We start from the raw sequence: 27,029 nt of genomic DNA on the forward strand, positions 1-27,029 counted from the left end.
AGTATGCAGCACATTGCCTGGTTAGCCTAGATCTGGGTCAGCAGCTATTTTATGCTCCTTTTTTTTTTTTCTTCTAGACTGTCTTAATTTATAACAGTAATAATGGAGTGAGAGAGCCAGGATATTAGCCAGGGTTACACAGCTGCTGTTTATCAAGAGAATTTGTTTTATGACCTCCAGACAAGGGCTGTCCCCGGAATGGGTTCACAGAACAGAGGTGGAAAAATCATGATCCTGGAAAGCAGAGCTGAAAACATGTTAAAACCATTTCCTGAGATAGTTTGCTGCTGAGCTGCTAGTGCTAAACTTATTAACCGCAATTCTGCCTCGTAGAACCAGTTATGATATCTTAAAGCAGGGATCTTCAAACTACGGCCCTCCAGCTTTTGCAGAACTACAAGTCCCATGAAGCATTGTAAAACTCTGACATTCACAGATATGACTAGGCATGATGGGAATTGTAGTTCCTGAACAACTGGAGGGCCATAGTTTGAAGACCCCTGCCTTAAAGGGTAACTCCACTTTCGTGGGGAAAAAAAATCAGCAAATAAAGAAAAAACAATATAGCGTATACAATTGCGACACAAATCATATTGTAATTGTTGTTTAGAAGACTTTCATGGCTCTTACAGTAAAGAACTCTTTCCATAGGCCCATAGTGCCCTCTTCCATTTTTTTTCATGTATAGGCCGTATCACTCATAGTTGTAGTGCCCCTCTCTATGGCCTTAGGGTCTAATAGAGATAGATTTTTAGGATAAAGCACAGTCTTTGCTGGGTGTCCATGTTTTAGTTACAGCTGTAAATGTGTACATTGTAGTACATGCCCGTATCCACTGACTTGTGAACAAATACACCTTAGAAAAGGAATAGATACTACATCCTGGCTTTGAAATAGAAATTCTATTTGATCTATTTCCCTTTAATCTATAAAGGATACCTAAACCTGAGAACAAAAATTGTAATATATTGCACTTTACTAGTCTTTAGATGAGGTGGCTGCATTTGTTTTCTATTTTAGGTTAAAGTTGTTGTAAACTTCAGACATGAAATATGAACAAAGCATATCCCTCTATAGTGTGTACTTGTCTCAATTAAGAGCACTAAATGTCATTTTTGTCTGCTGCACTGTTCCTCTGCTGTCATCATGAATTACTTCTGACACCAAGAGAAAAATGGGGATGGGGAGGGACCTCCAGCTGATTGACAGCCTCCGCTCTGTTTGTGTGGATAAGTGGGGGGGGGGGGGTGTCCTTTCCCTTCCCCTTTCCCTTCCCCTTTCCCTTCCCCTTTCCCTTCCCCTTTCCCTTCCCCTTTCCCTTCCCCTTTCCCTTCCCCTTTCCCTTCCCCTTTCCCTTTCCCTTTCCCTTCCTCTTTCCTTTTCCCTTTCTCTTTTCCCCTTTTCTCTTTTCCCCTTTTCTCTTTTCCCCTTTTCTCTTTTCCCCTTTTCTCCTTTTTCCCCTTTTCTCCTTTTTCCCCTTTTCTCCTTTTTCCCCTTTTCTCCTTTTTCCCCTTTTCTCCTTTTTCCCCTTTTCTCCTTTTTCCCCTTTTCTCCTTTTTCCCCTTTTCTCCTTTTCTCCTTTTCTCCTTTTCTCCTTTTCCCCTTTTCCCATTTTCCCCTTTTCTCCTTTTCTCCTTTTCTCCTTTTCCCCTTTTCTCCTTTTCCCCTTTTCTCCTTTTCCCCTTTTCTCCTTTTCCCCTTTTCTCCTTTTCCCCTTTTCCCCTTTTCCCCTTTTCTCCTTTTCTCCTTTTCCCCTTTTCTCCTTTTCCCCTTTTCTCCTTTTCCCCTTTTCTCCTTTTCCCCTTTTCTCCTTTTCCCCTTTTCTCCTTTTCCCCTTTTCTCCTTTTCCCCTTTTCTCCTTTTCCCCTTTTCTCCTTCCTCCTTTTCTTTCCCTTCCCCTTTTCGTTCCCTTTTCTTTTTCTTTCCCTTCCCCTTTTCGTTCCCTTTTTCTTTTTCTTTCCCTTTCCCTTCCCCTTTTTCCTTTCCCTTTTTTCTTTCCCTTTCCTTTTCTTTCTCTTCTTCTTTCCCCTTTTCTTTCCCCTTTTCTTTCCCCTTTCCTCCAATCCGCTGTCAGAGCTCTCCTCACTAAGCTCTGCAGAGTGTAACTTCAGCTCCCCACCCCCTTTTTTTCTGAACTCTCAGACAAACTTTAAAATGCAGCACTTTCAACGAATGTAGAGAAGGGCTACAAATAAACAGATGCAACTTATGTCGGAGGATTTGTTTAGTCTCTGTGCATCACAGAGGATTTACTGTCACTTAAGTTTTTCTGCAAATACCTGTTGATCCTGCCAGAAATCTTATGTCCTGGTAACTTCCGGTGCACTGGACTGACCTCTTGAGTGTCAGATTTCTTGGTTATCTGTAAACTACAAAACACTCTCCTCTTCCATATATGAGATTAGCAGATGGGGAATTGTTTGTAGTTCAGATCAGGAGAGCAGTCTATGATGACAACTCTTCTCCGTATATACTGTATAATACAGTGGGGGAAAGTTGTCACCTGGGACTGGAAGTGTGTTGACAGGATCACCAGGTGAAAAGAAGGAAAAAAGGCAGCAAAAAGGAAACTAATGCAGCCATCACATCTAAGGACTATAAATAATATTACATTTTTTATTTCTTAGATAGGCTTTAAAGGTGAATTACGCCAGTGATCTGCACTGAGCTATGGTTAAGCACCATTGAAGGGTGTGAAACGCGTTAGTTTTTGCTGTTAGTGTCTCCTATGCTTTTATGCTGTATGGACTTATCACGTCAATAAAGGTGTTTTGCATTGGAGTGTGGCCATCCTTTCTATGCAGTCGCTTCCAGATCCTGCGCTGAGCAGCTGCCCTGCTGCATTGTGAACATGGGAGGTCGCTCGCTTGATACGGACGCTGTTCAGGGAACGCTTTTGCTTTTTTTTTTTTTTTTCAATGAATGCAAAGCATTCTGATTGGATGAGGTGGAGGGGTGGCGACCTCTTGTGTTCAGTAAGTAGCAGTACAGGTGCTCAGGACCGGGACCCGGAAGCTAGTAGGGATCACTGTAGTATTAGTTATTACTACAATGATTTCCATCTTCCATAGGGATCCTACAGGTATAGAATATACATATTTTTATATTGGTCCAAGCTGGATCAAAAAAAATAAGGGGGAGGGGGTTATTTTTTTTTTTTTTTTTACATTTTAGTAAAAAAGATTTTGCCCCGACCTCATTTTTTTGTGCATTGCACCCATCATAACCACCCCTTTTCCTCTATCTCCCCAAAACCCTAGTGGTATGCACAGCATTGTCTGCACTGTCAGAGTCCCTTTAAACCGGCCATTTGTTCACTGGTATTAGCAGCATTGCCATCAGCCGCACAGATTAGAAGTCTCCAGCATTTCCTTATTTTTTTATTTTACATAATGCTAAGTCCTTTCTGCTTCGTTTCTCTCCCTCTCTCGCAGTGCTGGCATCGCCGTGGGTTTCTATGGCAACGGGGAGACCAGCGATGGCATCCACAGAGTGACATATTCGCTGAGACATGTCAACCACACCGTGGCAGGAATCCAAGATCGGGTGAGTAGCAATAAATAGACTAATCCTTCTGCCTGTGATGTCAGTTCAGCTTTATGTGTAATATGCGATGCATGCCGGGGGGGGGATGCAATAAAAATATACATGCCTGTGTACGTATATAAACCCGGGTGGGCCAATAACTGGGGCCGGGGGAGGGTAAGCTTCTAAAATTTCGCTGGTCTGGTTTTTGAGCATATGTTGTTCTACTCCTTTACATATAAATATAACAGATTTCCCGCTCATCCGGCCTGATGAGTTTCATGTATTTTGGATGTCTCTTAAGCTATACATTTAATTTTTATTTAAAGAAATTCACCTTGTATGAAACTCGGTGCCGGTTCAGACATATGCGATGTCAGACATTGCATGTGATTTGCAGCGCACTGCTTTGCAAATCACATGCAATGTCTGTGCGTTGCGAATTCAGCCATACAGATTTTATGGCTGAATTTGCATCGCATTCGGACCAAAGTCGCACAGGACCCTTTTTTTGGTCCGCACCAGAATCGGATAGCATGGGTGTTCACACCCATGTGATCCGATTCATATCTGAAGTGACAGTTTGCACTGTGATAAGCAAACTGATTTGGGGGTGTGGTATTGACACCTCCAGTGATTTGCATATGGCGGTGTGAACTGCCTTCCAGTTGGGTGTGATGCGGGAACCCGCAGTGGATTCGCAGGGTTCCTGCATCGAATATGTGTGACCCGGCACTCAGTGTCCATGTATTTTAAGACATTGTTTCTTTGTATGGTTTGCAGTTATATTTATTTCCCCAATACCAGGTATGGTGGTGCTAGGCTATTCGCGCTCAACCACTCATGGGAAATATAAATGATGAAGTTCAAAAATAACTCATAGAATAACCCATAGAATAAACAAAGACAATGATACAGATCAAACAAGGAGGAATTCCAAAGAAAAGTTAAAATGAATACTCCCAAAAGTATGAAAACCACACATTTAATGGAAGTCCACAGGAGAGGGTGAGCCTGTGGTGGAGGCACAGTCCTGAAAAGGTGCAGATGGATAGATAGAACTGGTGTTTCCCAAACTCACTGATTAGATCAATGCAAATGTACAATAATATCAATAAACTGTGATGTATATCAAATAATCTTAATCACATATACAGTGTATAATAATTGTGCAGTACAATTAAAAGTGCATATAATATATTAAAGTGCATAACTTCTCCAATTCACATTCTCCAACGATGAATCAACGTGTGCAATCCACTTTCTTCAAAAATATCAATTCCTGCATGATGTGAAGACAATGGGTGTGCTTCCAGCTCCTTGTGACACCTATGTGCTCCCAGTATTCTCACCCTAGTGAGTAATCAAACAAGTTATTACAATTGGACAATCCTCCATTGATCTTGGTTTGGCCATGGTCCTGACTGATTTGTCTAATTAGTATTTGATAGTGGTCCCTTTTGAGGTGCCATGATTATCCGTATGTTAGGGTAAAATAAAGTGACGTCCCATAGTGTAGTATTTCAATTAAAATGAATTTGATGTGAAGAGTTAATTTTTATTAAACAAGTATAAAAAGCTCCTTGGTATAACAAATAATACTCAGCATGTAAGGTCTCCAACATCGCTTCTGGTCCGGGATGCCCTACGCGTTACGTCATGACATGTGACTTCATCAGGGGACGGATGGATCATGGATGGATGATGAGCTGCTGCAGGCACAAAGTCCGGATCTCTGTGCCACTGACTGTTGTTAAGGGATTGGCTCTGACAGCCCAGTAAGCATTTGTATAGTGCCACGGGTTCCTCGTTACTGGTGTTAATGTCCAATGGATGGTAATGTCCACCTGGAGTTCAGGGTCACAGGATGTGTTTCAAGGGATCTTTCTCTTCCTCAGCAGTTATATTTGTGTATGACGTATGCACGTTGGCTGCCATACTTGACTTGCCCACTGTTGTCCCTTGCTGTTTTTTTCTATCTGATAATACATGTATTGATGTTGTTCAATAAAACAATGGTTTTGTCATTTTGACCAAATCTAGAAATTATAGATGTTGACACTATTTTTAACACTTCCAACTGATGTTATCCAATCCATGTTGAAAACAATTACAGTAGATTGGTTTGAAAATTCAAATAATGCGATAAATAGAGAAATCAATTTTATGTATATAAAAACCGACAAAGCTCCGCTTCACCAAACTAGGACTACTGCGGGGTATATCATGCAGCCACACATTTTATTTCATTTTTTGAGGGTTATACTTGAGAGGGGAAGTACACCTTTTGCAGTGGGTCCTTCCCATTTCAGGGGTTATATTCTCATTATTTGTAGGTGGTAGGGGGAGAGGTAAGATTATCTACCCTGTCTCTGTCTGGCCTATACAATGCAGCGATATTAACCCTGTATAAAGGCCCACTGCAAGGGTAGTTTTTTTTATTTTTTGGAACTCCCAGAGTTGGGCTTTAACAGTAAGTTTTCACCCAGAGAGAGTTTGGTGGAGATTTGCTATTGTCAACATGTTCCAGTCTCAAGAGCAGTTTTGATAGTATTTACTGCTTCCTCCGTCCTGAGGAAGCCTCCCTTCCTTTCATTCCTTTCTTATAAGGGTCCTCTGACTGGTTTGGCTACATCAAGGGTCTTTCCTCTTCTTCTATGACATTAGGGGTGGACATGGGCAGTCCCTACTCCTGCACTGTGCGGCACTCCCCCTAATAAAGTATGGGTACTGTTCAGTATAGTAGTACTATAAACCCATGCCATCATGATGAAGCACCTCCTGGGAGGAACTGTGTCAATGACAACCTAGGTCGCTGGTGCTCAACCGGACTGGTTTGTAGTGGGAACATTGATTAGGGTAATAGCATTGATCTCTACTAACCTCATGTAACATGTTCCCAGTTCCATATTGTCTTCTGCAACATATCCACAGCCAAAAATGTATCCTGTCCACTCTCTGACCCTTATTACCTCTAGGTCTGCAGTTTGACAGTCCTCGCAAGCATTACATATACTGAACATTATGTGACCCCCCTCATTGGTGATGTCAGGGGATGCATTTGAGGCCCCTTTAGCTCGTAAGTTAACAACCACTGACTTGGGTTCACAGAAAGTGGATTGAGTGCCGGTTCACACTTATGCGCTTGTACTGCGAATGCGATGCGTTCTAAATAGTCTCCAATCGCATGCATTTACAAAATACATTGAATTCGTGACGGTCGTTCACATCTATGCGTTGCGATCCAGATGTGAATGTGATGCGATGATAAAAAGGGTCTTGTGTGAGTTTACATTGTTGCGTTGCGAATTTAGTCTCCATAGACATCAATGTAAATTGGTCTGGACTTGCATTATCAGTTCAGATATGTGCGAATTCTTATCTTTTATTTGATTTTCCCCTCAGCTCCACCCCTCCTGAGCTTAATTAACATAATCAACGCAATCAAATTTTCATTACAATCGCGCTGGTACTATTGAAAAACACAAGGTAAACTCGCACTGCAAATTCTCATTGCAAGCGCATAAGTGTGAACCGGCACTGAGGAGTCATTCAATCTGGTCCATCTGGTGAAGGAGTAGACCTTCTGAGGAGTCGGCAATGTATTTTTTAGCAAAAGCTGCAGAGCTTAAGCTCCGCTTTTTCCACCCCATCCTTAAAGTGGTTTTTAAATGAAGGTTTTTTTTACCTTAACTGCTTGCTTGCCCGTAGGATGTCCATGGATGTCTTCTGGTTTCAGTGGTTCTCCTGGGATGAAGCCTGCACCTATCAATCTTTTCAGCTGGCCATTCCCAGTAATGTAGAAGTGATCTGAGTGGTTAATTAGCCACTCGGATCACTTTTGTGGGTGACCGAAGGAGGTCCCACCCTCCTCCCGTGTCTGCCGCCTCTCCCGTGCTCTCCAGTCACATTGCGGAGTTCGGGAGTGATGTGGCGGTGGCTGCCCTGTACAGAGAGAGAGGAACTGACGTCGTTCCTCTCTCTCTGTAACCCCAGAAACTGGGAGCGAAGAGTAGTGGAAAAAAAATAAAATAAATAAATATATATAAATATATGTTTTGGGGTTCGAAGTAATTCTCTAGCAAAAAAAGTTGATTTTAAAATGTAGAAGTGAAGTGTCAGCAATGGATGGCCTGGATGCAAAGTGATTAATGCATCCATGCATCCTATGCATTAAGGTAAAAACCTCCTGGTTGTAGCTCCCCACCAGCCACTCCTTATACTTAGTTACCCCATCTCCATCCAGTGATCTGCATGAGAGCAGCCCCTCTCATTGGTCTCTCTCTCTCTCTCTCTCTCTCTCTCTCTCTCCTCATTGGCTCACACAGCAGTCATTCGCTCCTGCTGCTGTCAGTCACAACCAGTGAGTCAATGAGGAGAGAGCAGGGGCTGGGGTCGAGCCACGCTCTGTGTATAAATTGGCAATGTCCATTCACAGTAGCGGGACTCAGGAGTGCCCCCCATAGGGAGAGGTTTGCTATTGGGGGCACTCAGCCAGGACCTTGAAAGAAAAGGATCTGGGCTGCTCTGTGCAAAACCAGTAGAACATGTTTGTAATTATTTTTACCTTTTTAAAATTGCTTTTAAGCTACAATGGCAAGAGAAAGGGGTGTTCACGTGACTTGGCAAAAGCTATCCAACATCAAGCAAATGGGATGGGAAGACACTGCAAACTTTCTGCTTTGCCTTGCATTTGGCAGAAATAGAGTTAAAACAGGTGGTGCGGAGGTGTCCCATCACCTTCTCAAGCCTGTCATCTGCCTCTAAAGAGCATAGAGAAATTGAAAGAAAATGTGAGCTCACTCAGTTACCTAAAGCATCTAGAACAGGGGTCTTCAAACTATGGCCCTCCAGTTGTTCAGGAACTACAATTCCCATCATGCCTAGTCATGTCTTTGAATGTCTGAGTTTTACAATGCCTTTAATGGGATGTGTGGTTCCGCTACAGCTGGAGGGCCGTAGTTTGAGGATCCCTGATCTAGAACATATAGTGTGTATGAAGATGCTACAACATCACCATTTCCTCCTTAATAGAACGAGGTACCTCCACAACTGGGGCAATCAGAGTGAACAAAAGAAACCCAAAGCAGCCCGATCAGGGGCTATGGGAAAAAATAGTTGTACTGGAGGACCATCTATGGTATAGGTTGGAAAACATATCCTTTCTTGAAAATTCATATAATAGAAAAAACATGGAAGCAGATGATACCCAATACAAAAAAATGAAGATAAAAACCACACAGACAACATAACCACATCTGAGACATTAATATGGGCCCCATACAAACCATATTGTGTATCAATGGTGTGCTTCCCCCTTAAAAACAAGCATAGGACTAGGTGGTCCTGAAGAAGTGTACGTGACGTAAGTGAAACGCGTTGACGTCAGTCTTGACGGACCCTGCATTCCAATGGCTCAATGTCAACGCGTTTTGTGTACGCCACATACACTTCTTCAGGACCACCTAGTCCTATGCTTATTTTTAAGGGGGAAGCACACTGGTGATACGCAATATGGTTTGTATGGGGCCCATATGAATGTCTCGGATGTGGTTGTGTTGTCTGTGTGGTTTTTATCTTTTTTTGTATTGGGAATCCTCTGCTTCCATGTTTTTTCTATTATATGAATTTTTAATAAAGGATATGTTTTTCAGCCTCTAAAGAGCAATCGGAACACTGATCACACTTCAGAGGAGTGTCTGATTTAGACGCTTGTCTGAATGTAACTTTAGTGGTAGCATAGGAAATATGATGAAACGGTTCTTCAGCATTCGGCTCAGTTTCTAACCTCTGGACATTGTCAGCGGTTTGCAAGAAAAAATGATTGCACGCACTGCAAATCCGGAAGGGTGATTTCTGGCACAGGTCATCAGATCTTTGTGATAGAGGGACTTTTTCTGCATTTAGGAACTTGTGGTTTTTGCAAGAAATGTTATTCTTAATAATACAATGAACTCTGCACTACTTCTGTTTTCCAAGTTAGAATTGTGCTGTCGGAGTTTTGTCAGTTTCACTGCCCCTAGTTTCCAGACTTGAAAATTAAATGTATTCCATCCAGAAACCTAATGAGTAAATGGCTTGTTCTAAAGGGGGTTTGCACATTGTTTTAAAACACATTTCAGTGTGTATAATCAAGAACCGAACAATGCAAATTTTATATGTAGCCACCTCCTAGGTAGGTAGGTGCTAGGCAAATGCATCTATTGCTCCTTCTGCTTATCAGGGGAGCCTGATCTATTAGGTTGCCTGTTGCATGTCTCCAGGTGTGATTCACTGGGTCTGAGGGAGTGTCCCCACTGCATCCAATGAGGGAGCTTGTTGGACAGTGGAGGAAACCCAGCCAGTGACGCATTCGCTTTTGTGAGAGGGTATTCTTGCAGTGCATCCTGGGATTGCCCATAAAAGCTGACAGGGCATCTTTGGCGGTAAACAGAGTCCCAGGAGGAGGTGGACGGCTGTCTCTCCTCCTGCAGTGTGAGAGGAAGGTGGTCTTAGGCAGTCAGCCTAGTGAACCAGGTGTAGAGCTGAGCTGCAGAGGATCCAGTGAAGCTGACAGTGGAGCTCCTGGCAGAGTCTCTCTAGAAAAACAGTGTCCGTGTGTACCAGGAGATTTGCCTAAGGATCTGCCCAGGAAGGGGGACCACTCCAAGGAATTCGGGATCAAGGAGCTAGCTCACACAGAGAATTACAGTAAAGGGGGTGCCGTGTAGAACCCTGAAGAATCGGGACAAAGGGGGTGCCTAGTTAGGGCTCTGAAGAACGATTCACAAAGTAATACGGTTCATTAAGTTCTTCTTCACTGCAAGTGACAAGGTGAAGCAGCGACCTTGCCGCACTCAAGCTATATCTAGATGTCCCAGCAATTGTGCATAGTTATTCAAGTTGGAGTATCCCACTCATCCCTTCTCCTATCCAAGTTCTCAATAAAACCAAAACCCCTAGACTGTTTCTTGACTGAGCCAAGCACTTTGAAAATGCTAAACTGTGGTGTTGTTACTATGGGTAACCCAGAGGAATCCGTAACCAGCAGCTCCCAAGGGAATAGTGCTACATATATTTTCTTTTATTTAGTTTTAGCTGGATTGATAGGGAGTGTTACTTATAATGCTTTATCACCCGGCTTGTTTTCCTCTATGCAATGCCACCCCACCTGGCTGGGATATCCTGGAACTATCCTTGTAACATTAAGACCTGTAGGTACTGTCATTTGAGTGTGCAGGGGAAAACTCTTGTTGCTACGGGTGAGGAGTTTACCATACAACAATATGTTAACTGGGCACAAATTTTTGTAGTCTATCTGATTATTTGTACATTATGCAACCTACAATATGTAGGCTGCACCACCCGTCCCCTGAGAACCAGAATAGAGGAACACTATTGTGACACCAATAATTTAAATGTTAAGAAATATTTCCAATGGTGGATTTTTAGACTTAATTCTAGATCACCTTGGGGGTTAAACCTGAGAAGGGATCTAGATCTGCACATTAAACTGTCTCTCTCCAGCATCTCTCTTCCCTTTTAGTCTCTTTATAATTTTTCTTTTATTTTCATTGATTTTTTTTTTTATTTTCATTTTTAGCTATGTATACTATCATTGTGTAGTTTGTGGATATTAAGTGGCACATACATGGGTTTCCTTAGTGTAAACTACAACTGATTCTAATTTTTGCTAATTGTCTGCAATTAATTGGGACAATGAATGGGTGGAGCCTGTGCTATGTAGAGTCACTATATATTTTAAAGTTGTGTGTAGTTATTACTAGTGATCGACCAATTATCAGCAAAGCCGATATATCGAGGGCCGATGTACCCTGAGGTTACTGATATTGCTGATATTTCGGGAAAGTGCTTGCACCGGGGTGATGCCTGCAGCTAGAGACATCACCCCGGTACCGGTGTCCATAGCCGATGGTTGGCTGTCTTGTAATGACAACCGATGCGGCTGAGAAGCCGCCCGGCTGTCATTACAAGGAGCGGGAGGGGACGTTACCCCCCCCTCCCGCCGCCCTCCGTGGCTCGCCCTGGTCTCCCGTCCCACCAGGAGACCTGGGCAACCAGCCAGCACGGCCACCGAAGACCCGATCAAAGCTGCATTCGGCTCTGATTGGGTCTCCATGCAAAAAACCTGAAGTCATGTCATGAGTGACATCGCCTCTGGGTACTGTCTGGCGCCAGATTAAAAACAAAGTCAGCATTCAAAACAGCCAAACTTGGTGTTTTTGAATGCTTTTAGGTGCAGAGGATGGGTTTGGGGTCTTTTAGACCCCCCCCCCCCCCCAGATCCCTCCCCAAAAGTACCTGTCCACAAAAAAAAATTTTTTTTAAATGTACAAAAATATTGTCCGATACCTATATGCATTGGCCAAAATATCGGTATCGGCCACGAAAAACCGATATCGGGCAATCACTAGTTATGACTAAGGCCTTATAGGCTAAAACGCGTCAACTGATCTTATCAGCAGTTGTGTTCTGTGGTTCCTGAATAAAGATGAAGATTTTTTAAGAGCAACTACCGGTGTCTGGATCATCTTTCTACAATATTACTTATATTTCCTGACAAGAGCAAGTCTGGTACTCCTAGGTTTTAAATGACTGGTTTAATAATGTGTTATACAGGGTTAAAAGTCAGTGTCCATAGACACCGCTGAATGAGCCAGCTAAATAACTCAGATGAGGGACCCATCCTCTCCAAGTGGAGAGGGTTTGCTCTACATCTTTAGCTTGCATGAGCAGTCAGCGGGTACAGAGCTAGTACAGTACAGCCTTTTTCATGGTGAACTCCAGCCTTTCACAGTTGTACAGGATCCTCTTGGAGTGAAATGGCTTACTCTGATTTCACCGCATACTGTAGGCTTTTCACAGTTTGCAGTAGAAGCTACAGCAAGTCAGAGCACTCTTAATCTCCTTGCTGAAGGAAATTCAGCATGATCTAGTCCAGTGGTTTCCAAACTGCAGTCTTGTAGGTGGATGCAGCCCTTTGCTTTTTTTATCCAGCCATTGGGGCACTAATCCATCCATTTGACATCAACGATGGGGCATAATTCCTCCCTCTGACCCCCACAAAGGGGCACTGTGACGAGACCAATCTCGCCACTGGGCGTTGGAGAAGCCTGGTTGCTCGCCTCCTGCAATGTGACTATGGACCCTCTCATCAGCCCATGCTAAACATAAACACCATGGCAATTTGACTGTGTTTGTGGCATCTGAGCGCTGTTTGGATATGTTGAGCGCTCAGATCCAGGCTATCGGGGGATGGGTTGAATGTGGGGGTTCTGTTCAGTAGACTGGGAGTTATGCATTTTTGTGTCTTTGTGTTTCTTTAAACATGTGGCTAATGGAGTCTTGCCTCTATCCTGGAAGCTAAAACGTATTCCTGTAAACTGTAAGGAACAGGAAGTCAACTCCTAATATGGGCATTACAGGAAGTTCTGAGGAGACGGGCTGTCTATTGACACTCAGAGTAATGTGTATTGAGGGCTCGTTAGGGAACCATTGTTCTGTGTCTGACTATTGTGTACATTGATTGCCCCCTGGGGCTTCTGTCTCCTTGCATTGGTCAAAGATATCTGACCAATCCCTGTTGACTCATTTTCAAGTCAGTCCTCATTTGCATGGGCTGGAGAGGACCTTATTGGGAACTGCAAGTACTTTACAATTGACCAATGGGAAAGTGGTTGTTGGGGGGAAGGATGTTCCAATTTCTGTATAAAAGTGTGCTGTGTTCTTCCAATAAATGTTGATGTTGTTCCTGTTTTACCCTCAACTCGGAGCTTTGTTTGTTATTGGGGGAATCTGCTGCAGGGATTGCTATGGTCTTCCATACTCCCTTAGAGAATCACTAAGCTCTTGTAAGAGCTTGTGTAAGAGCTTGTTCTGCTGCACTCTCTGGGGAAAGAGGTTCACCCACAGGAACCTGGAGCCTTGTCGTTGGTCCAGGGTGGGTAGGAGATGCCAAGACCCTAACCAAGCTGCGGTGGTTCGTGGAGTCTGAAGTGCTTACGGTGCCTGGTGGAGTGCTTGGAGCCCTCGGGAAGCACTAGGAGCATCTGTCAATGGAGGTACCTGCTCAGGGGTGCCCTGTTCCGTAACGGGCACAATTTCTCCCAGTAAAAATACTGACACTAATATTGGGGCATCCTTCTAAATGACACCAGCAAAGAGACCCTATTCCTCCCACTGACACCAACAAAGAGACCCTATTCCTCCCACTGACACCAAGAATGGGGCACAATTCCTCCTACTAAAATCAATATTGGGGCATTTTCTACTCCCACTCACCATAATCTGGCCCCCTCTAAACTCTGACGAACACTAAACTGGCCCTTTTTGTTTATAAAGTTTGGACACCCCTAATCTAGTCCTTTCTCAGTCTTATTGTCCTTGACCTACCCTTTTAATTCATCGGGGTTCAGTACTTTTAATCATAGAGGCTCAGCATCACACATGGGTGTTACCTAGGGCACTGTGCATGCAAATACTGCCTGTCTACTCCTCCAGACTGACATCCACTCTTCAATACATGGATAAGTGAATGTCAATCTGCTTGCATAGGAATGCCCTCTCCTCCCACACTGGCATCTTCCCTTCTGTAAGAGAGCCAACCTACTACTTAGTAATGGAGGCAGAGTTCTGTGATGTTTTCAGAAAGTTATATACACACCCTGCCTGTCCCTGCCACTAGCTGTGGTGTGCCTGCATTGCATAGAGAAGCATAGAGATCTTACGGTGATAATACTAGGTCCAAAAAAATGTCATAAAATGGCTATATATATATATAATTTATGTATTTCACGTGTTGATGAAGTGAGGGGGAAGGCAAAATATAGATTTAAAGCAGAAGTTATCTACAAGTCCTTGCCATCCTAGATCCAAAAATATCAGGGATCTATCCTCCCTTTTTAAAGTAGTGGTTGGAGCCATGCAAATCCTTTATGTCCCTTTGGGGCCAGCTGGATAGCCAGACCCACTGGCTTATAGAACAAACGTAGCCTAGTAATATAGAGCAATTTATTTCAAACTGAATACAATTGTTTAAGGTTAGTTAGCCATTATCGCTGCCATGTATGGAAACCATGACTTCTATGAAGTAGGGCTTATGGACAGACCAAATGGAATAACCAGACACCCTTTTAGGCCACCTCACCATAATGTGCCTGGTTGTTTCAATTACAAATAAACTTAATGCAATTAAATCTACTCTTCATCTTTCACCTAGTGAGTCAATAACCTGAGACAAATGTGTAGGAGTTGCAGACTCCACCATCTTCATGCTTCAAGGACGTTGACTAATTTGGTACTAAATCTAGGATAATATGCTTTCAGTATATGTTAAGACCTGTATTGTTGGTCGAAAACACTTTGTTTTTCCTACAGGTTTGCTGTCGAGGCAGAGTCGGACCCAGACACTTTGCACAAACTACACAGACAATCCAGATATGTATTTCTCCAACATACAATTGAAGCCCACCAAAGCAGACACAATATATTGTAATGGTCTCTCACACTGGCGTTCACTAAAGTATGCTCTCCCATTAGTTTTGTTTTAACTTTCTGTATCAGTCATTGGATCACCTGTCATAATATAATGTGCAATCAGTGGCACACGTCCTTTAATTTGTGGAACATTGCTCTAGTACACGTGTCAAAAACAAGACCCGTGGGCCAAATCTGGCCCACCAGGCCTTGTAAATGTGGCCCTTGCACCCAGTTATGCAGCTGGAACGTGGTGGTACTCCATTCGCCACCTCTAGGTCTCACCCATGGCTCCTTCTCTCTGTTGTCACTTCTAAACAAAGAAACCTTCTGTGCTTACAATGGACCGCTAACAGATGAGTAGGATCTAAAAGATTTCCAGAATCTGATAGAGAGAATGAACTCCCTGCAAGGTGAGGCAGAGCCGTCTACACAGAGGTAGTAGAGCCTCCTACACAGGGAGGTACTGGAGCCGAATACAAGGATAGTAGATCATCCTACACAGGGAGGTACTGGAGCCGAATACAAGGATAGTAGATCATCCTAAACAGGGAGGTACTGGAGCCGAATACAAGGATAGGAGATCATCCTACACAGGGAGGTACTGGAGCCGAATACAAGGATAGGAGATCATCCTACACAGGGAGGTACTGGAGCCGAATACAAGGATAGGAGATCATCCTACACAGGGAGGTACTGGAGCCGAATACAAGGATAGGAGATCATCCTACACAGGGAGGTACTGGAGCCGAATACAAGGATAGTAGATCATCCTACACAGGGAGGTACTGGAGCCGAATACAAGGATAGGAGATCATCCTACACAGGGAGGTACTGGAGCCGAATACAAGGATAGTAGATCATCCTACACAGGGAGGTACTGGAGCCGAATACAAGGATAGGAGATCATCCTACACAGGGAGGTACTGGAGCCGAATACAAGGATAGTAGATCATCCTACACAGGGAGGTACTAGTGGCAGGCCAGGTAGGAGAGAGAGCTGCAAGGAAGCTTGGGGGGTTGGGGTTGCACACTGCATAGCACACCCCTGAACTCTGTCCGCATCGCACCCCTGAACTCTGCACTCTGTCCGCATCGCACCCCTGAACTCTGTCCGCATCGCACCCCTGCACTCTGCACTCTGTCCGCATCGCACCCCTGAACTCTGTCCGCATCGCACCCCTGAACTCTGTCCGCATCGCACCCCTGAACTCTGTACACATTGCACCCCTGAACTCTGAACTCTGTACACATTGCACCCCTGAACTCTGCACTCTGTACACATTGCACCCCTGAACTCTGCACTCTGTACGCATCGCACCCCTGAACTCTGTACACATTGCACCCCTGAACTCTGCACTCTGTACGCATCGCACCCCTGAACTCTGCATGCAGCGCACCCCTTATACAAACCGACTCTTTGAGGGCAACCATAGAGCTGATGTGGCCTGCAGTGAAATTGAGTTTGACGACCTTTCTCTTGTATATAGGCTGTTGATATTGCTGAAAATTTCAAATAGTTTCCTTGTGTTCTTCTCAGGTCTCAGAAACCACCATAGCTCTAAACCAAACTGTGGAACCAAATCTGACAGAACTGGAAACCATGTTTACAAAACACACAGATTATGTTCTCATCGTCCAGAAACTTCAGGTTCTTCTGTACACACTGGTCCAACAAACCTCTGAGATCCCATTCTGGAAGAACAGTGACATTTCAATGGATGATCTGGCTAAACATGTGGACACGTATGACTGGTACAGGTAAGCAGTGTTCTGCAAACACAGATGGTTAGGGATACTGCTTTACGTAATGATATGACGTTTGTGTGGTGGTTTGTATTTTGGTACAGTTAAATATCTACCTGGTAGATAATTCCATTGTGGAAAACCTACCACAACTTCCAAACCTTTTCCAGCCTAACATGGCTGATATGAAACCTAAGATTCTCCAGCAAAGTAAAGACTCAGACATAAAGTTATGTATGGACATTGGTATGCTTACATGCCTATTTGTGAATGCAATAAATACTTCTGTTAGGTAATATGACTTTTATTTTAAGTTTACTGGTGTTCTACAAGGACTAGCCTAATAAGGCTTCTATAAAAGTGTAGGGTAGGGAGGATGGAGGCATTGCTCGTAGCAGACAGTCCCTTATTTTCTCCCAGATATCATTTTTTGTAGCTGTAATATTGGCCCGTGTTTCAGTGCTATCTGAATGCTTCTTCGCTCCCAGGTTGCAGTGTGTGAGCGTGTTCATCATAGTACTTTCTACTGAATATAGGTAGTAAGATTCGCTGAAAATTAGCATGCTGCCTGAAACAGAATATGTATTATGTATGCATGTATTTTCTGTGTTCATTTAATAAAACAGAATTAAATTATTTTAGGTCATAGTGAAAACCGATCTTGGAGAAGGGATTTACATTTAGGGGAACCTTTTTGTGCTCAGGTTGTAAAAGACACTTGTATCTAAATACGTGTATTCTGCCCACCAGACTGTTATAAGTTTGCCTTTTGAAGCCTTTGGATCTGCTTCGTTCCCCCTTGAGGTCGAGCCATAGAAATAGCGAACACCCCTCAACTGGCATTGATGCAGACAAGCAACAAGTATACTCTTAGGCCAGTGTTTCTCAACCTTTTTTTTTCAGTCAAGGCACTCTATATGTGTATATATACACACACATTCACTGGCTACTTTATTAGGTACACCTTGGTTGCTGAAGACGTCCTTATCAGTGACGAAACACGTAAGATTGGAACGCATGTGGTGACCTCACTAGACGTAGTTGGAACGCACACCGCAATTGCTGCTTTCCACCCCTAGCTTCTGGCTCCCGTAGCACTGGCGTGGAGCCATGCGGGGTAACGGTGTTTATACACACGTTTGTACCTGTAATCCAATGATTTTACAGCCTAAGATTGGGCAATAATGTTAATGGAATTCACTATGAGGAGTCTGATCTCCTTTTTTGTTGCTACATGGTAAACCATGCCATTCAAATCCACCGTAAAAGGAAGTAGTAGGATCGCTTTTTCTTGGGGAATACGACTCCCTGGTCATGGTGACCACATAAGCCTCCTTTGATCTTATTGCTATATAGCAAAGAAGATCAACTACATCTGGTGAGTTGGAAATCTACCTACCTCATTGACACCCTGGGGGGTTTCTTCTCTTCCATTTACTAACTCTTCACCCACTGAGAAGGAATCTGGCAGATGGCTTTTTGTTCCTTATCTTCTGAATTTCATGCAGCACTTTATATGTTTTTGCACCTTAGTTGAATTTAATACGGAATCACGCAGTTGCTGCAGATTTATTGGCTGTGCATCCACAATGCAAATCTCCCATTCCAAAGGTATTGGATTGAGATGTGGTGACTGTGGAGGCCATTGGAGCACAGTGACCTCATTGTCATGTTCAAGATACCAGTTTTAGACGATTTGAGCTTTGTGACATGGTGCATTATCCTGGAAGGAGCTATAAGAAGATGGGTACACTGTAGTCATAAAGGGAGGAACATGGTGAGCAACAATACTCAGGTAGGCCGTGGTGTACTGTTTATACGATGCTCAATTGGTAATAAAAAGCCCAAAGCGTGCCAAGAAAATATCCCCCACACCATTATACCCCCAGCCTGAACCGTTGATACAACGCAGGATAGATCCATGCTTTCATGTTTACGCCAAATTCTGACCCTACCATCTGAATGTTGCAGCTGAAATCGACTCATCAGTCCAGGCAACGTTTTTCCAATCTTCTATTGTCCAATTTTGGTGAGTCTCTGCAAACTTTAGCCTCAGTTTCCTGTTCTTGGCTGACCATAGTGGCACCCGGTGTGGTCTTCTGCAGCTGTAGCCTATCTGCTTCAAGGTTCGATGTGTTGTGCGTTCAGTCTGCCCATTCTCCTCTGCCGCTCGCTGGGTATTTTCTCTTTTTTGGGACCATTCTCTGTAAACCCTAGGGATGGTTGTGGTAGAGTGACTCACCAGCCATTTTATTAGGTACACGTTTATTTGCTTGGTAACACAAATTGCTAATTAGCCAATCACATGGCAGCACCTCAAAGGCACTAAATGCCACAGCCTACCTGAGTATTGCTGCTGATCATGTCCATTCCTTTATGACTACAGTGTACCCATCTTCTGAATCTGATGGCTCCTTCCAGCAGGATAACGCATCTTAAAGTTGTTTCTTGACCATAACGATGAGGTCACTGTACTTCAATGGCCTCTTAGTCACCAGATCTCAATCCAATAGAGTACCTTTGGGATGTGGTGGAACCGGAGAGTCGCATCATGGATGTGCAGCTGACAAATCTGCAGCAACTGCGTGATGCTATAATGCCAATATGGAACAAAATCTCTGAGGAATGTTTCCAACACCTTGTTAAATCTTTGCCACGAAAATCTATGTCACGAAGGTAATTCTGAAGGCAAAAACTGGTCCAACTGGGTACTAGCAAGGCAAACCTAATAGGTAAGCCGCTGAGTGTGTGTGCATAAGGGGCTTAGAGAGCTAGGGTTGGAGAAATAGTAGCACACTGATCTTCCCAGTAAACGGTTGTGCAGGGGCACGTGTCAGTACAAGTCTTAGCCATTAAAGGGCAGGAAGACTATTCTCCCAGCACAGCCAGAAAACTCTTCACTATATGATGGGCCAGCACTCTGAGCACTGTCAGATGCCAAACTTTTTTTTTTTTTCAACATAAGTTTTTCTTCCAACCCTCCCCAATTGCTCGTACTTGAGACCAGCATGGTTTCAATATCACAGGTGTGACTGTGTACACACATACTAGGGCCAATTACCCTGCTAGCACGTCTTTAGAGTGTGGGAGGAATCCGGAGTACCCAGAAGGGAACCCTATTGTTAAAAAGAAGGGGCACCAACCACAAATACACCTTGCTGCCCACGAATCTATATTCTTACAATGTGTCAGTTTTATTGTTCAATAGTGAGTTATGGTGTTCCATTCAAGGTGAATTTCATCCTATCGGTAAAACCTATTCGCAAGGGAGGTAAGAGTAAGATGTATTATACAGCCTTTCAATCTCAACATTCAGAAACATTTTGTGCCTGACTAAGCCTTAATGAAACACAACTACACACAGAGGCAGTTATTTTTTTTTAAATGTTAAATCCCAGCGGGAAGTTAAGTACCATTGGTAGACTCAGATTGAATTCTAGATCTAAATCCCAAACTCTCCCAAGTGCGAGGCAGGAGAAAATGGTATAGGCTTGGATACGCCTTTGAGTCCTTGGCGAGTGCTTTATCTGGGGTGTCTGTGAATTTAACCAGGTGTGTTTAATCAAGCGCAGGTTCCAAGTATTAGATGGTTTATGAAACACGCCATTTAAGTGTGCATTTTATATTTCTTCCTCCCAAATCTCCCTTGCTTTTCTTGGCTGCTCTCCTGCCTGTGACAGTCGAATCAAGCGAGAAGGAAGTGGGCTTTGGGCTTTCTGCCTTGCATTACCGGACCGGAGAGCAGTAATGCGTAACAACTAAAATTCTTTTAATGGCCTTTGCACATCATTTTTGCTTTTTGCACCATACTGTTGAATAAAGGTAATTGCTGGACAACTTGCTGTTGATTAAAGGCCTTGTGTTGGTCAAAACCGCAAAAGGGTCAAAAATCTTGTTCAGAAAAATGTCTAAAGTGGCCAGATCTGTAGCGTGTAGGAGCCGTGATTTTCTGTTTTATCTGTAATGGTTACCATGATTGGCATTAAACTCTGTCAACGAGAGAAAATAAAAGATGTTCAGATGTGTAGGATTCAGAGAGCCATCTTGGCCACAAAATGTTAGCCTTCTACTGATGTGAAGACTTGACCATGGTTGTGCTGGAATATCTGGATAACAGTTCTTCTCTTTCTTTAGGTGGCTGGGTTACCTCGGTTTACTCCTTTTTCATGTTTTCATTTGCCTCCTGGTGCTTTTTGGTCTTATCCGGAACTCAAAGGCCATTCTGGTGGGGTGAGTAGTTGACTGGTCACCTGGGGGTTGGCATACTTGTATTTCCTGCTCTTGTTCTTGCCAAATAAACAGGTTGTAGTGGTTGTGTGAGTTCACATGTTATCTAATCATCAGTGCTGTATCTTGGCCTAGGCCAACAAGGCCCAAGCCTAGGGCGGCACTTTTGCAGGGGGCAGCAAAAAAGATAAACTGCACTAATGAGGCAGCACTGATATGCTGCACTGATGAGGCTGCATTGATGGACATGAGGGAGCACTGATAAACCTCACTAATGGGGCTGCACTGATATGCTGCCCTGATGGGCACTGATATGTTTCACTGATGGGCACACTGATGGGCACTGATGAGGCTGCGCTGATGGCCTCTGATGAGATGGCACTGATAAGCTGCACTGATAAGGCAGCACTAATGGGCACTGATATAATGCACTGGTGGCCACTGATGGGGCTGTACTGATGGCCTCTGTATTGAGGCTGCCCTGATGGGCAGTAATGAGGCTGCACTGATGAGGCTGATCTTATGGGCACTGATAGACTGTGGTTGTGGTCTGTGGTTTACAGATGACAGGGCAGGTCATAAACAGGAAGGGGTGTGGCCTTTACAGGAAGGGGTGGGTCATATTTAAATTAGGGGTGCCCATGTTTAGTCAGGCCTAGGGCAGCACAAAACCTAAATACACCACTGCTAATCATCCCAAAGCAGTTAGATGATCTAGATCACGAAAGCCAGGGGGCTGAATGTGGTCCACCAGGGAATGTTATGTGGCCTTCGCGGCTCTCCTGCAGCTGCGGCTTCTCCCTCATCTCTGCCCTCATCTTTCCTCAGTATTCGGCCGCAGGCAAGAGGACAGGACTTTTACAGATCCTGGGCCTCTCTGTGCAGCTGCAGCACCTCATTGTCTCTGCCTTCCCTGGTCTTAGCATTCAGCAGACTTCAACCCTTCTCTGGTCCTTCTCCAGTACATTTGTCTTTCCAGCTGCACCCTCCGCTTCTTCCTGGCAGCAGTACAAGGCAAAGGGGGTGGGGGGTTGCATTGGGATATTAGGGAGGTTTGGGAAATCTTGACTTCTCAAGGGGGGGGGGGGGGCTCATGACATCAGAACCAAGGGAAAAGGATGCTCTGGACATCTAGTCTTCTAGATACAACCAGCTCTCCAGTAGGGTGATTGCCAGCATTGCTTATCCACTTCCGGACCGCTCGCTGCAGTTTTAAGACGGTACTTTGACATTAAATACCGATGTGTTATGGCAGCAGATGGCTATCCAGCACTAACATGTAGACTCATCCTTCCCAGAACAAATCCTCTTCCCACAATCCCCCCCCCCACCCCCAGCACAAATCATCTCCCAGCTTCTACCATGGGAGATCTTCTCCATCCCAATCTCCCCAACATAGATCCTCTTACCCTCCCAGCACAATCACTCACACACACACATACAGCTTTTGGTATAAATTCCTTTCTCCCACCAAAATCATCCCCACAGCCCAAATACCCCCCCCCCCCTCACCTAAATCCCCCCTTCCAGCACAAATCCCTCCCCTCCCGTTCTCCCCTTCCAGTAGAAATCTTCCTCTCCCTCAAAACAACCTTCTAGACTTCTAGAACAAAGACCCCCCCCCCCCCACAATCAATATCCCCCCTCTCAGCAAAAATCATCAGCCCCATATACCCCCTTCCAGCACAAATCACCCCTCTCGGCACAAAACTTCCCCCTTACCCCTCCCAACAAAAAATCTCCCCCCCCCACCTTCTTATACCCCCTTCCAACACAAATCCCCCCTCTCAGCACAAAATGGCCCCCATATCCCTCCTTTCAGGATAAATCCTCCCCAAGCCCCTACTTCTTATACAAATTATCTTACTCCCTCCCTCCATCTCCCCTCTAAACACAAATCCTCACTCCCCTATACCTCTTCCAGTATAAATCCCCTCCAAAACATCTCTTCTTACACACATTCTCTTGTTCCACCCCCCCCCAGCTCCCCTCGCCACAAATCTAATTCACCCCTCCCTGCCAAATTCCCACTAAAAGCACAATACCCCCACCCCCAATACAAATGCACTCCCCTACAAATTTTATGGAGACTTTTTTTTTTTTTCTTGCTCCAAGCACAGATTTCAGTTGCACAGACTCTGCAGACAGTTCCTGAGACTGCAGCGCCAGGAGATCTCCTTCCTAGGCTCCTCCTCCTGTCCTGTCAGAAGACCTATCGGAGCTGAGGAGGAACCTATGGGAAACATCCCTTGGCGCTCAGACACTATAGCCGCTGTAAACATGCAGCCGGCTGGGAGAGATACCTGCTACAGTGTTGGTGATCACTGTGCTGGGGACCCGCAGACACCCCACAGGTGATGTGGGCTAATGCTGGGTGCTTGCCATTGCTGCCCCCACCTAGTCCCAGCTCTGGTGATACCACACACAGCGATGCAGTCTCTGTAACTTACTGTGACAGGCAACGGGCAGGGAGATGTCAGCTGCAATACAGAGACTGGATCGCAGTGTGTAGTGCCCCATACAGCCTGCACAAGCTGCTAGGCAGAGGCAACCAGGGCCCATGCTAATGCGCTCCCACCGGACAAGTCCCTGGAACCAAGTGCTGGAACTTGTTTCTTCACTGGGCTCCAATCCAGGACTCATGGCGGCGATTGGGAGGTTATGTTATCCCTTTTATTTCTGCATGATGGCACTGTAATTATTAACCACTTAAGGACCAGGCCTATTTCTGACACTTGTTGTTTACAAGTTTAAATCAGTATTTTTTGCTAGAAAACTACTTAGAACACCAAACATTATATATAATATATTATTTATATATATATATATATATATGCGTGTGTGTGTGTGTGTGTATATATATATATATATATATATATATATATTTAGCAGGGCCCTAGAGAAAAAAATAGAGATTGTTGCAATACTTTGTCATACTGTATTTGCACAGCTGTCTTACACTTTTTTGAATAAAAAAATAAGACGACAGTAAAAAAAGCCCAATTTTTTTCTATAATGTGAAAGATAATGTTGCACCGAGCAAATAAGTACCTAACATGTCATGCTTTAAATTGCGCACGCTCGTAGAATGGCGACAGACTTTGGTACTTGACAATCTCCATAGGCGACGCTTTAAAAAATGTCTACAGGTTACCAGTTTAGAGTTACAGAGGAGGTCTAGAATTATTGCTCTCGCTGTAACGATCGCGGCCATACCGCACATGTATGGTTTGAATACCGTTTACGTATGTGAGCGTGACTTGCATATGCGTTCACTGCACGGAATTTTTTTATTTTTAGATTGTCCCTTTAAAAAAAAAAATAATAATTTTTGATCACTTTTATTCCTATTACAAGGAATGTAAACATCCCTTGTAATAGAAATAAGCAGGACAGGTCCTCTTTAATGTGAGATCTGGGGTCAAAAAGACCTCAGATCTCACATCTACACTTGAAAGCAGTAAAATAAAAAAACAGCCTTTGGAATAAAGAGTAAAAAAAAAAAAAAATGTAAATAAACTGTTTTAAATTGTCCTATTAATATATATTTGAAATCAAATCTTTATCTTGTAGAAATAACATGGTGTGAAGGCATTTCTGCCTGTCATAGGCTGTGTCATGCCGCTCAGCTTGTGTCTTAGAAGAAGAGGAAGGTGAAGCCTCCATTTATCTACAAGGAATATCCTACCACCCTTAAGTTTAGCTGGTTAGTAGGCATAGAAAAGGAGGGAGTGGGCTGTCATTTATCACTGTATATAGGCCCACATGTGTGACTCTATAGTCATACGGGCTGCTCAGATGTGATAGGGAAGAAATGCTCTGCATAGAAACTCACTGAAAACTGAGCATGTGCAGAGTTTCCACCACAGCTGAAAAATCTTTAGCTGAATTGGACACCTGAACAGAAGGTGGAGATAGAGAGCAGAAGGATCAACCAGGTTTTTTGCAGACTACCGAATACAAATATCAGTGAGTATGAATAGCATGTAATATAATATTTTTTTTTTTTTATGATGTGGGGTTAGTGACACTTTAGGGGGACAGTGACCAGCCAAGAGAACAGTTCCTATTTATTCACATGCACCTTGGAGTCGGAAGCATGGGGGATGGCATAAAAAGCTGGCTTCCTTTATAGTAGGGGCTGTGCTTTTGTGGTGTGTTTGTGAAGTCCAGGCTGTAATAATGCCCACAGCTATTTTGGCAGCAAATCTCTTTCTGAATATTTAAAGTACGCAAGTAAAAAAACTGCATTACAGGCATCGGGATTTTGATGTGCTCACCATGGTTACACACAGCAGCTGGCAGCTGTATCTGTGCCAGTTATATATATTTTTAATTATTTATTTTCGGTCTCAGGTCTTTTCTTCTGCAGTGACTTTTCATAAAATGTGGCTTGGTCCCCAGGAGGGCAGCTTACATTTGTAATAAATGTGTTCTCATGGGGAGGCATTATGCAGAAAGGAGGGGGTGTAAGGGGGGAATTCATATATTTAGGCTGCCTAAGTCGGCAGGTGTCTTAAAGAACCCTTAAAACAAAAAAAAAATGGGTGCCATGATGAAATGGCAGATGGCCCCTCCAAATCCTGACTCTCAATCCGAGACGTCCCCAGAACACCGTGTTCAAACGAAAAATCGGGACACTTTTATTGTTGCCACAAAAAGATGTTTAGAGGACCATTTTCTTAGACGTCTGCACTGAACATGACGTGCTGGTGATCTCTCGGATTGGGACTTCACACTAACGCGTGTCAGGAACCTGTGCGCTTTCTCGGCACAGAAACGCACTGCCCTTTAGCAGGCACGCGCCGGTGTCATTCATTATTAATGGCACCTCCACGCATCTGCCAGCGCACACGGCACATTTTTAGAAAAGGGTCATGGACTTCTCTTCTTCGTTTCTCGCACACAGGGCAGCCTATTGGAATGAATGGGCTGCCCTACATGCGATGCACTGGAGCACACTGAAAATCTACACTTAGAGAACCAATGTTACATGAATGCAGACAGTGGGCCATAATAATCCAACCCAGGGGAGAGATTTGTAAGGCAGATAGGGTTGTACAATTAGATCACCTGTTCATCCGTCTTACTGCAAAGAGAGAATCGGATTGGTTTCTGAAACCTAGGTTAAGGCTCATTTTCTTGTAATTGCACGCAATGTATCATACTATTGTGGCAAAACTGTGGTTCTCTGTGAAGGAAACAACACATGGTAAGGAGAAGGCTGCACACCCCAATGATACAAAGGGAAAGGAAAAAAGCCCCCAGGGGTTTTCAGGCAGCAAATTGAAAATAGACTATAGATGTATAAAAATATTCATCTTCAAAAAATTTTTAAAATGTTCATATAAAGATCAAGACGTAAAATATGAGCTTTGGTTACAGACATATCCGTCATATTAAATATCACAAACTGATAAAAGACAATGGACAGTAATCAAAAAATCATCACACCCAATATGGTGGACTCCGACACGTTTCGACCTATGCAGTAAGGTCTTCCTCAGGGGGTACGCAATGTCCTATATGTGATGGATGACTGTTAGCCAAAGAGCACTTCCATAGATAGAGTCCTCCCAGAAGGGGAGATCCTCCCATGACCCCAAAGGGGGTGGATGGGACACACTAGCTTACAAGGAGTCACAATTGTAGCTCACCATGACGGAGCGAGACACCCGTCTATGACCAGATATAAATGGTGGTATCCGGTAATACTCAAGATGTAATTCTATCTGTAGTAAGAGAGATGTATCTATAGACAATCTAGGAGCATAAAGAGCAGTCCCCCACCTACCAGCGTTCCAAAGCCGTGAGGACTGTGGTTTTCTAAGTTGTGTTTCAGAGCACCGGCGGACCCAGAGTGGGGTAGAAAATGCAATCATGATACAATCATTGTGTAGAATTATGATGCACTTGCTGTATATACACATTTGTAGCCCCCCTGGTACAGATTACTCCAGCAAGGAGACTAGTGACCTTGTTAAACCTTTATAGTTAGTCAGAGGCAACAGTGCCTTGGGTGATCTTGCACTGCAGATACATAACTTCGCTATGAG

At 43.9% G+C, this 27,029-nt stretch overlaps 1 protein-coding gene across 1 annotated transcript in view; it reads left to right on the top strand.

The window, feature by feature from the left end:
- TTYH3 (tweety family member 3) overlaps positions 1-27,029 on the top strand; it is a gene marked incomplete at its 5' end in the record, with an annotated part of 144,241 nt that overhangs the window by 8,352 nt on the left and 108,860 nt on the right. Inside the window, 3 exons of the mRNA XM_082261693.1 lie at positions 3,401-3,546; positions 16,541-16,761; positions 20,881-20,976. Of these exons, the coding sequence (XP_082117819.1) occupies positions 3,401-3,546; positions 16,541-16,761; positions 20,881-20,976 (463 nt within the window). The remainder of the gene's footprint in view (positions 1-3,400; positions 3,547-16,540; positions 16,762-20,880; positions 20,977-27,029) is intronic.

This window comes from Pelophylax lessonae, assembly GCF_965119305.1.
Source record: "Pelophylax lessonae genome assembly, chromosome: 6".
In the NCBI taxonomy this organism is placed as follows: Eukaryota; Metazoa; Chordata; class Amphibia; order Anura; family Ranidae; genus Pelophylax; species Pelophylax lessonae.